Genomic DNA, 12,260 nt, shown 5'->3' on the forward strand with positions numbered 1-12,260 from the left:
CCGCCCTGCCTGCGAGAACTGCTGCGCAAACTGCCACGCCCCTGTTTGCGCGCTCCGGGTCGCTCGCGCTCCCCAGGGGCTCTTCAAATCTCCCACGGTGTCTCCGGCTACGCCCCCTCCTCTCCTGGGATGGGACTCGGGGGCTGCTGATCGGGTGGCCCTGAGTACGGAACCCACTCGGTACAGCCCGATCTCACCCTCACCCACACTCACCTCAGTCGCTGTCGCTGCCACCACTGCTGCCGACTGACAGCAGAAGATTCACAGCTCCTTGGTGCCCTCCTCTCCTTGTGCACTGGGAGAGAGTCAGCACCTTCCCCAACGAGCTGCAAATGGCTGTGGCCTCCCCCACCCTGGGACACACACAGTCACTGCTGACTCTTCCTCTACCCTCTGGGCAGGGACTAGTCCCTGTCCTCCAGGAGGCCCTTTATCACCCGATCACAGGGGGTGGTGCTACGCCCCCTCCTCTCCTGATTCGTTGCCGGGAACTTCCGGGTCTCGGGGCTGCTGCTCGGGGGAGGGTGCCCAGAGCACGGAAACCGCCGCTACAGCCTGATCTCACCCCCACTCACCTCAGTCGCTGCCGCCGCTGCCGCTGCTTTCGCTGCTACCAGCTGACATGACTGGAGTGCTGCTATGGCTGGCTATAAGCTCTTTAAGAGGGACAGCGAAGCAGGAGAGGCGGTGGGGTAGCGCTGTATGTTAGGGAGTGCTTGGACTGTGTCGAATTTGAGGAAGATGGTGAGGATGACAAGGTTGAATGTTTATGGGTAAAGATCAGGGGGAAGGTCGGCAGGGCGGACATTACGGTGGGAGTCTGTTATAGACCACCCAACCAGGACGAGCAGGCGGACGAGGCGTTTTACAAGCGGCTGTCAGAAGCCGCCCGGTCGCCGGCCCTTGTACTTGTGGGCGACTTCAACTTGCCGGATGTCTGCTGGAAATACAACATGGCAGAGAGGAAGCAATCTAGGAGGTTCCTCGAATGTGTGGAGGACAACTTCCTCATGCAAGTGGTAAATGAGCCCACTAGAGGAGGGGCCCTGCTTGACCTGTTGTTTGTGAACAGAGAAGGACTAGTGGGAGATGTGAGGGTCGGTGGCCGTCTTGGGAGTAGCGACCACGAAATGTTAGAGTTTTCGATAGTGGGGAAGTAAGGAGGGGCAAGAGTAGAACTTCCGCCTTAGATTTCCGGCGGGCTGACTTTAGCCTGTTTATAAGAGGTTGGTAGACAGAGTCCCTTGGGAGTCGGTTCTGAAGGGCAAAGGAGTCCAGGAAGGCTGGACGTGCTTTAAAAAGGAATTGCTAAATATTCAGGAGCAGGCTGTCCCGGTGTGCAGGAAGAAAAGTTGTCGGGGAAAAAGACCGGTCTCGTTAAACAGAGAACTTAGGCTAGAACTTAAGGAAAAAAAGAGAACCTACTTGCTCTGGAAGAAGGGTCGGGTAACTTGGGAGGTCTATAGGGACGTTGCCAGGTCGTGTAGGGAGAAGATTAGAAGGGCCAAAGCTCAGTTAGAGCTTGATTTGGCTGCTACGGTCAAAGACAACAAAAAAAGCTTCTACAAATACATTAACAGCAAAAGGAGGGTTAAGGAGAGCCTCCACCACTTGCTGAATGAGGAGGGTAGTGTAGTGTCAGGGGGTGAGGAAAAGGCAGAGGTGCTCAATGCCTTCTTTGCCTCGGTCTTTAATGTCAAGACCGGTTGTCCTCAGGAGACTCGGCCCCCAGAGCCTGAGTTAGGGACGCGGGGCTGTGTGAACCTCCCGTAATCCAGGAGGAGACCATTAGTGACCTCCTGTGCCAACTGGACACCCACAAGGCTATGGGCCCGGATGGGATTCATCCCAGAGTAATGAAGGAACTGGCAGATGAACTTGCCAAACCACTCTCTATTATCTACCAGCAGTCCTGGTTAACTGGAGAAGTTCCAGCTAACTGGAAATTAGCAAATGTAACGCTCATCTACAAGAAGAGCCGGAAGGACGATCCAGGGAACTATAGGCCTGTCAGCCTGACCTCGGTGCCAGGCAAGGTGATGGAACAGATCATCCTGAGTGCCATTACACGGCACATGCAGGACAATCGGGGCATCGGGGCCAGCCAACATGGATTCATGAAAGGCAGGTCCTGCTCGACCAACCTGGTCTCCTTCTATGACCAAGTGACCCGCTTAGTAGATGAGGGCAGGGCTGTGGATGTAATCTATCTAGACTTCAGTAAGGCATTCGACACTGTCTCCCACAGCATCCTCCTAGACAAACTGGCTGCCCGGGGCTTGGATGGGTGGACTCTTCAATGGGTTCAAAACTGGCTGGATGGCCGAGCCCAGAGAGTGGTGGTGAATGGGGCAAAGTCCAACTGGCAGCCGGTCACTAGCAGTGTTCCCCAGGGCTCAGTTCTGGGGCCGGTGCTGTTCAATATCTTTATAGATGATCTAGACGTAGGGATTGAGTGCACCCTCAGTAAATTTGCAGATGACACCAAGCTGGGTGGGAGTGTCGATCTGCTGGAGGGTAGGAAGGCCCTACAGAGGGATTTGGACAGATTAGATAGATGGGCCGAGACCAACGGCATGAGGTTCAACAAGAACAAGTGCCGGGTCTTACACTTTGGCCACAACAACCCCATGCAGTGCTACAGGCTGGGGGAAGAGTGGTTAGAAAGCGGCCCGGCGGAAAGAGACCTGGGGGTGCTGATCGACAGCCGGCTAAACATGAGCCAGCAGTGTGCCCAGGTGGCCAAGAAGGCCAATGGCATCCTGGCCTCTATTAGGAATAGTGTAGCCAGCCGGTCTAGGGAAGTGATCGTCCCTCTGTACTCGGCACTGGTGAGGCCACACCTTGAATTCTGTGTCCAGTTCTGGGCCCCGCACTTCAAGAAAGATGTTGAGGTGTTGGAGCAAGTCCAGAGGAGGGCGACCAAGCTGGTGAAGGGTCTGGAGGGTCTGTCCTACGAGGAACGGCTGAGGGAGCTGGGGTTGTTTAGCCTGGAGAAGAGGAGGCTCCGAGGTGACCTTATTGCAGTCTACAACTACCTGAAGGGAGGTTGTAGTGAAGTGGGAGTCGGCCTCTTCTCCCAGGCAGCTAGCGATAGGACAAGAGGACACAGCCTCAAGCTTTGCCAGGGGAGGTTCAGGTTGGACATTAGGAAGAATTTCTTTTCAGAAAGGGTCATTAGACATTGGAATGGGCTGCCTAGGGAGGTGGTGGAGTCACCATCTCTGGATGTGTTTAAGACTGGACATGGCATTTAGTGCCATGGTCTAGTTGACATGGTGGTGTCAGGGCAACGGTTGGACTCGATGATCCCCGAGGTCTCTTCAAACCTGACTGATTCTGTGCTTCTGTGATTCTGTCCTATCACTACATGCCCTTGTAAAAAGCCCCTCTCTCACTTTTCTGTAGGCCCCCTTCAGGTACTGGAAGGCTGCTAGAAGGTCTCCCCAGAGCCTTCTCTTCTCCAGGCTGAACAAGCCCAACTCTCTCAGCCTGTCTTCATAGGAAAGGTGCTCGAGCCCTCTCATCATCTTCGTCACCCTTCTCTGGACCCCCTCCAACAGCTCCATGTCCTTCTTATGTTGGGGGCCTCAGAGCTGGATGCAGTATTCAGGTGGAGTCTCACGAGAGCGGAGTAGAGGAGTAGAATCACCTCCCTCGACCTGCTGGCCACGCTGCTTTTGATGCAGCCCAGGATACAGTTGGTTTTCTGGGCTGCAAGTGCACATTGCTGGCACATGTTGAGCTTCTCGACAACCGTCAAAGAAGGACCTGAGAGTCCTTTTGGACAAGTTTACCATGAGCCAGCAATGTGCCCTTGTGGCCAGGAAGGCCAGTGGTATCCTGGTGTGCATTAGGAAGAGTGTGGCCAGCAGATCAAGGGAGGTTATCCTCCCCCTCTACACTGCCCTAGTGAGGCCGCACCTGGAGTACTGTGTGCAGTTCTGGGCTCCTGAGTTCAAGAAAGACAAGGAACTACTGGAGAGAGTCCAGTGGAGGGCTACAAAGATGATCAGAGGACTGGAGCATCTCTCCTATGAGGACAGGCTGAGAGAGCTGGGTCTGTTTAGCCTGGAGAAGAGAAGACTGAGGGGGGATCTTATCAATACTTACAAATACCTTAGGGGTGGGTGTCAAGAGGATGGGGCCAGACTCTTCTCAGTGGTGCCCAGTGACAGGACAAGGGCAATGGGCACAAACTGAAACATGGGAAGTTCCATCTGAATACAAGGAGGAACTTCTTTACTTTGAGGGTGGTAGAGCACTGGAACAGGCTGCCCAGGGAGGCTGTGGAGTCTCCCTTCTCTGGAGATACTCAAAACCTGCCTGGACACGAGCCTGTACAGCCTGCTGTAGGTGAACCTGCTTTGGGAGGGGATTGGACAAGATGATCTCCAGAGGTCCTTTCCAACCCTAACCATTCTGTGATTCTGTCCTTCTGTGTAAAATCAGCTGAAGAAATGAAAACAGCTGTAGGAGAGTCCTTGTTATGAGGAATGGGAAGGAATACACAAGATCATTTCTAGTCTTTAGAAGGGGGAAAAAACGTAATAAATGAGTTGTCCAAAATCACAGGGAAAGAGGAATTGCCTCCAAATGACTCTTCCTTTCACTTTTTATTTTAAAGCAGTGAGCTGTGATTTGTAAAGGCACTGCCACCTTACATATATGCTGCTCCTTCTTCTCCCACAGGGGCTGCGGATTATTTTTTCAGATGCTTCCAGGCTCATCTTCAGAATGAGTGCTTCTAGCCATGTGAGAGCTAGTCTCCGGATCTATGCAGAGAGTTATGAAAAGGATCCTAGCCAACACAATAAGGAACCACAGGTAAAACGCAATAGCATTGTAGTAAGTCAATAAGTAACAGGCTTCCTCTGTAATAGCAATAGCTGCAGGTTTTCATCTTTAATCAGAAGGAGCACTCAGTACTTCGACCCCTGTTTACTGTGTTTGTGGGTGATTTTTCCTAATTATGTGACTGTACACATTTTGAGGCAGGACCAGTAGTTTTAATATATATATATTTGTGTAATATCTAATACAACAGGAATGTCAAGGCTGAGATGCCTGGTGATAAATGCTGGGCAAAGGCTTCTAATCTATTAAGAGAAGCCGTGCTAGTTTAAAGTATTCACTCATTTTTTTTGCAAGTGTTGTAATGTGAGTTACAGAACAATATTAAAAAAAAAGATAATTATTTTTCAGGCAGGTTATCTGGCGATCACTTAGTTAAGGCATCTCAGGGATTCCTCACGATGAGAGTACAGTTAGGAAATATAGATGCCAGAGTCTAAACAATGTAGGGATTCCTTGTAAGGGAAGGACTTGCAGCTGTCTGAGAATTATCTCATATCATAACCAGACTCTTTCCTAAAAAGTGAAGGTTGAGAGCAAGTTGCAGTATAGTCCAGCAGACGCCTAAAACAATTCATAATATAAATCACATTTTGAACTCTGAGAATTTTCCCAGTAAAACACCTTTGTGCTGTGATATACAACAAGAGAGGACTACAGATGTTTCAGGGAAGAGAGGATAAGCATTTGGCTTGTAGTTAATCAAAACCCTGTATTTTGAAGTCCCATGTAGTTGTGTATTCATAACTGGAATACAAACACAAATTTCCCAAAACATAAATGCTGTCAAATGCATTTGAACCCTAGGTAAATGTTTGACATAGTTTTTTCACCAGATTCCCACCATAAACTTAGCGAGTTTCCTGCTATGATATTAAACAATTATCAGTCAGGGAAAGTGCTTCAGTTTTTCCAGAAATGTTGCAGATTCCATTCCTGCAGATATGACCTACTAATTTTATTTGCTTTTTCTTAAAGTAACAGTTTGCATCCTCAGTAACTCCTTGGATATAATACTTATAATGTTAAGTCTCCAACAGAGTAAAGGATCATTTTTTAGCAATTTTATTGTGTTTCTGTGCATCCAGGTTTAGCCAGCTATCAGAGTCATAAATATATTTTGACCAAGGAAGAACACTGCTACACCCCCATTCGCACTTGCTACTGTATTTGGTATACGTGGCAAGGTTTTGGTAGCAGGGGGCTGCAGGGGTGGCTTCTGTGAGAAGACACCAGAAGCTGTCCCCGTGTCTAACAGAGCCAGTTTCAGCTGGCTCCGAGATGGACCCACCACTGGCCAAAGCTGAGCCAATCAGCGATGTTGGTGGCCGCTCTGTGACAACATATTTAAGAAGGGTAAAAAACGCTGTGCAACTGCAGCAGGAAGGGAGGAGTGAGAATATGTGGGAGAAACAATTATGCAGACACCAAGGTCAGTGAAGAATGGAGGGGGAGTGATGGAGCGGCTTGGTGGGCACCTGGCAGCGAGCCAAGGTCAACACACCACAGCCATGTCAAATTTTGTTGCAGCACAGATTGTTTATCAGTTGCAATTAAGCTGACCATTTTAAATATGGTCTGCCGAGGCAGAGCCAGAGATTAATCTGGAGACAAGCACTCCTACGGCATAGCTCGGGCAGGGACTAACGTAACACCCCTGGAGCAGGCTGAAATGGGCTGTATGAGCCCATGGACAGGGTGCAGGAGGCAGTCCTCAGGGACACTGGGCAGGGCCAGTAGGGCCTGTCGCTGCCCTCAGGGCTTTCAGAGTCTGGTCGTTTATTCTAGATACCAAAAGGGTCTGTTATTCCTGGGGTCAGAAAAAAGGCTGGAATGTCCTTTTTTATACATGTACAAGAGCCTGTCAGACTGTTACACTTTTGGCTGTTTATCCAGGATGTTCACTAGTGAACAGATAATCCCAGGAGTTGAAAGTAATTGCCTTGAAACTTGTTGCAGGGACTTTCCTGCGTTCATGCAGTGCAGACAGCCATTTTAACATCCAGACTGCCTCAGGAAATACATAGTACTGTAAACACCCTCCTCATCTCTTGCCATGTGCACAAAATCTGGGACAAGTAGCGGTTTCATCTCGATTAATGTAGTAAATTCTTTCTCTTGTTTCTCATTGTATAGTATTGCACAGTTCTCACTGCTCTTCTTTCCTTGCCCTGGCTGGATACATTGCCAACAATATGAGAGCATTAGGACCTGCAAGGTCATAGATTGTATCCTGCAGGCAGATGGTGGATTTCATGGGAGTACATAAATTTGATTTCAAGAGATCCTCATGTTAGTACAAAAATAACTAAAAATTTCTCAGGAGAACATTTGATAATCTTCAGTGGAATATGTGGAAGAGAGTGAATAGCAACCACCTTTTTCAGAAAACAGCATTGCTGGGGAGGGGAGGCATAGTTTTCCTGATATTGTAATTCCTTTATTGTTTAGTTTGCTTTGAGATTCATACTGACACATGTACATCTACAAGAGCGGTGACAGATTTGAAGTTTTAAGTACTTTCTTTCCTGTTTACTTTCAGTAATAGGGGCATAGTTAACATATTCATAAGTGACCACTTATTCAAAGAGCACTGACGTAAAGAAGTATGTAAAGTATATACTTTATATGTAGTATTTAAGGAAATTTTACGTTTGGGATAAATGCTTATTTTTCTTTTAAGTGTAGTTGATCTGTGTAATTGGGTAGATGACTACATGTAGCTTCTGTATTATTGCATTCTGCCTTGAACAGCTGATCAGGAAAAACTCTCTTCCATACTTTTTATATCATAAACCAAGACATAAAATTATTTGATGATTGGCTGCTTAAGTAAATACTTGGTTGCTTCTACTTATTGGACCACCTCCTTCCAGTACCTTCTTTTCGTTGTTTATGTAGACAAGTGGAAGATGAATGCTTTGCGTTCCTACTTCTTTTTGCCTGGTGACAATTCCAGTCAATACCTGAAACAAAAGGCAAAAATACCTTGAGGCAGTTTTTTGGGTCTTTTTCAGAAGAAATAAATCTCTGTCTTGATAGACGTCTCATTTATATTGTAAGTTATAGTGCCATTTTGTGGAATCGTTGTAACTAGCTTGAGTTTGCCTCATATCAGCATCCTTTTTTTCTCCCTTTCCTTTCAGACAAAGCCTTTTCCAAAATAAATCAGCCAACTTTTCACCAGTTTTCAAGTTTTTCTAGTTTGCTTCTGTTCTCTTCGACAGTGTAACTGCTGATGGTGAATCTTCTACAGATAAGCAGAAATCTAAACCATACCTTCCAATATGCATGCTAAGGTATGCATATTGTCCAGAAACACCAGTATGACAGTATGGCACTTTCTGAGTTAAGTGTTAACTGAAACATACTGTAAAGACAATATATACAAGTACATTTCTTTGAAAAACAACTGTTCACTTGAGGTGGACAGAATTAATCATTCACATTAGAGGTGCTGTACTGCTATGGATGACCATAACTCCTTTCCCACAAAAAGTTAGACCAGATGATCTTTCGAGGTCCTTTCCAACCTAGCCTATGTTCTATGATGAACCTTTGTCCAGAATAAAATTTGCACAAAGATCTGTAACAATGCTCAATATCATCCAGGTTCAACTACCATGAGTGTGCTAGCTTTAGGCCCGACTTTGGTTTGATACCCAACAGAAAGCCTAACATGCTTTGAAGCACTGTTGGGGCTGCTCAAAGCTGTGCCTTTTAATTTTGGCCCCAGGGAGCCATTCAAGTGAGTGGTGCTCAATTGAAGCTCTCCTCATACTTTGTTGTGGTTCGGTACTGTGTACTCTGCATGAGTCTTACGGGAAGAGCTGATTTTCAGGCCATATTGCCTTTAAGTGTATATTTTCCTTCAGAAACATTAGAGCTTCTGTAAGAGCATTCTTGTAACCAGACAGAAGCAAGGCTTGTAAGGACCCTTTTTTCCAATTTATATGTAGGCCAAACAGTAGCTATTAATGAATGTAAGGGTCACCCAAATCCTATGTTAGTAGTGTCTTTCATACAATTAATTGATAATACTTTCCATGTAGAATAAATTAACGTAGACAACTGCCTGATCAACAACAGAAGAGTCCAAGGGAAAGTAGTAAAATATGCCAATAATCAGAAGTCTGAGGTCATAGATAAATGTGAATAGCAGTGGCTTCTGGCTGTTGAGCAAGTCATTGAAGGAAGTTGACAGAAGCAGCTTCATGGTCACCTGAGAGACAAGGAGTGGCTAATTCTTTTCCGTGAGTAGTTCAGTTCTTCCTATAAGCCAGTATCAACAGGAGTGAAAATGAGGAACAGTAAAGAAAAATGACCGTCATGCTCTATGCAAAGTGTATTAGAAACAATTCAATGTAAGCATTTTAAAATTACGTAATTTGTAGTGGTGATGCAATCTAGTTCTAAAACAAAGTCTTGAAAACAATGCTAACGCTCTTCTAAAACTGGAATATTCCCCTTAGAATGGAGGACTGCTCGATGCTCCTTGTCACTGGTGATGCCCCTCATCACTGACTCACTGCATTCCTGAGAAAATTGCTTTCCAGCTATCCTGGAAGTTTTCCTTAAAAAGACAATTTATTTGGTTTTAACTAGTCAAATAGGCATCCAGCTAGCAATTTCAGGAAGCTGAGTTCATTATAACAAACAACAGACTTCTGTCTGAAGTCTAGAACCTTTATGCATTGACAGGTGTCTTTCTCTAAAGTTAATAGAGTTATTAGCTGAGCTAAATTTAACAAAGATGGAAAATCTAGAGATATGTTCAATAGGCATGAAGTACTAAAACAAGAGTTTACTGACCTTTAGGCTGATTTATAGCCTCATTTTGTAGATCAACTCATTATTCATTATTTGCAGATTCCAACACATGATTAATATCTTCTTGTCCTTTGTGTGGCCACCTGGATATACTATCGAACTTGGATAAGATTCAAACAGGAAGTTTCGTATACGAAGGCCAAGAAAGAAATGACTCATTGTGCAGAGTTGTTCTGAATTGTTTTCTTTGTAAATCCAATGTGTCCTTCAACAACATGGTTGTGCTGCTGTTGCAGGATAAGTGCCCTGGGAACAGTCTAGTGAATAAGCTGGATTGTTCTGAATATGGACTAACGAGCTCTGTTTACAGTATATTATCCATTATGTGAATTGCAACAGCAATAAATAGCTGTTGTCATAGAATCTGAGAATGAATTTAAGTGTTAGGAGAGAAAAGGACTTCTAGCCCATGCCTGAAACATCAAGGTTTATAATAATTTGTACAATAATAATAACACCACCTAGCAATTAACAGCTTTTGGTGACTTCAAAGCATTCTGCAAGCCTATTTTTCTCAAGGCTATCTTTACGAACTGGAAAACTACTTTAATTGATACTAAATCTGATAGGCAGGCAGCTGAAGAGGTAGAATTTGCGGTTTGACAGCAGTCTTTAGAGAGAGAAGAAACAGAGATGGAAAACACTTGGCACATCTTCTATCTTTACAGAGCTCCAGAATTTAAACCATAGCCCTTCTTTGATGACTTCATGCTGTACTAACCCACATGTTTATCTCTTTAATTTTGAGGCATTAACAATTGTTCCAGGGAAGTGAGTTATTCTGGAACATGTAGTACTGTGCCAGCTCTGCTTAGAAATCTGTTGCAAGGTCTAAACATTTGTTCTGAAATAATTACTATCCAGAGTGTCATTTTGCTCATTAGTAATTCAGGTGCCTAAACACCTGTGCAACAGTCACACAAGGTTTAGCCAATTAATGCTGGATCTTTGTCCCCAGTAGGACGTTCTAAGACTGGCTAATTTGGATGACCTTCCATTACCTCTCCCTGTGATCCCAGAATATAGGGAGCAAATGGTTTAGTGTTTAACGCTTTACAAATACTGACATATATACAAATAATTGACCCTGTGTTCCTAGTGTTCCACCCTGTACATTCACTTGGATATGTGTAAAGCTGAGAGAGCCCAAAGTAACACTGATGGACATGATGCTGAATGCAATCTGCAGATCAATAGAGTAAGAGAAGACAGAGCAAAAGTTTGAGAACTGTAAAAGAGAGTTGTAGTTACCTGGTGTTCACTAAAATATTTGGATCCTATTTGACAGTATTACCATTCTCTGAACTTTTTTTTGTTTTATCTTTCCCAGATAAATTCTGCAGAATTCTTTTCACTGGTGAGACTGATGGGGCAACTTATGTTTGAGACTTACATTGGAGTGGCAAAAGTGAATTTGAGACATATGGATAATGTCCATGCGTAGACTGTGTAAAACTCACCTACATTTGGTTTTCCTAACAAGACTGAAATTCAGTGCAGGCTGGGGGAGACACTGAAGAGAAAAGATTCATGAGCTTTCCAAGCAAAGTCTAGACAGATTATTTTGCATCAGAACTGCATGAGTTTGTTATGAAAGTTGGCAAGTTTTAACACATAGTAGGTTTTCATAAGGTGTTTCTTGACATATAGATGGTATTTGTCCTCCTATTCTGAGAAAAATATTTTCTAAAGCCAAACTCCAGACACATGCTGACCTTTTAACCTGCAAGCAGGTACACATTTCAGCCCTGCCTGAGCCTTTGATAAATCAGGTGCATCATGGGGCAAATCTTATCCGAGAACTTGGCTAGAAGAAAGGGAGTTGTACAGAGTTTTCTTGCAAGATCACAGAGAGAAAAAATGCTATATGAGCCAAGTAGGAATGATACACCTCTGACAGCTCTAGTACAGATTATTCCCAAGCAAAGGGCTTTTGATCTTCATTTGCCTTACGTTAGATATCTGCTTGTTTGATGTATTTCCTGGTATGAAAAATCATTCCTACCAGTTATTTTTTTTAGAGGTATAACTTCTATCTGTTATTACTAAAGCAAAATTCTGATTTAAATCAGTTTGTTAATTTTCCGTTCTTAAATTTTATCTAAAGGATACCATGCCATATATCCCAAACAGTTTCCAAGAAATAAATACATTAAGAAAGCACGGTCAGGTAAAGCTGGTCGGTAGGGTTGCTTTTTAAATTTTCCTGTGCTTTTTAGATTAAATAAGGAAGAGTTTTCTTAGGGGAGCGCCAGAGGGACTTCAGATGCTTTGATCTTCTTTCATTTCTCCTTAATACGTGTTGCTGGAGGGAAGGAATGATATGGTTCAGACCTTGTAAATTGGCACATTTTAATATTTACTTTTGCAGCCTTTGCCCACAGATGCGAATTTGTGCTCCACATATTAATCTTCTCTAAGCATGTTTGGCTTTAAAGGACTTGTATTCTGCTTCAATGATCGTTCAGTAGATAGATATCTACAAATATGGAGCTTTTTGAACAATAACATGTCAGACTGCTCACACTTGTGCATAACTAAGTTTGATCATAAACTCACTTGACACCAATGGATTT

The 12,260-nt window shown here is 44.5% G+C and overlaps 1 protein-coding gene across 1 annotated transcript in view; it reads left to right on the forward strand.

Moving 5' to 3' along the window:
• PGM5 (phosphoglucomutase 5) overlaps window positions 1–12,260 on the forward strand; it is an 80,484-nt gene that overhangs the window by 65,574 nt on the left and 2,650 nt on the right. The window contains exon 10 of the mRNA XM_068422237.1: window positions 4,693–4,827. Within this exon, the coding sequence (XP_068278338.1) occupies window positions 4,693–4,827 (135 nt within the window). The remainder of the gene's footprint in view (window positions 1–4,692; window positions 4,828–12,260) is intronic.

The sequence above is a fragment of the Nyctibius grandis genome, chromosome Z (assembly GCF_013368605.1).
Source record: "Nyctibius grandis isolate bNycGra1 chromosome Z, bNycGra1.pri, whole genome shotgun sequence".
Classification (NCBI taxonomy): Eukaryota; Metazoa; Chordata; class Aves; order Nyctibiiformes; family Nyctibiidae; genus Nyctibius; species Nyctibius grandis.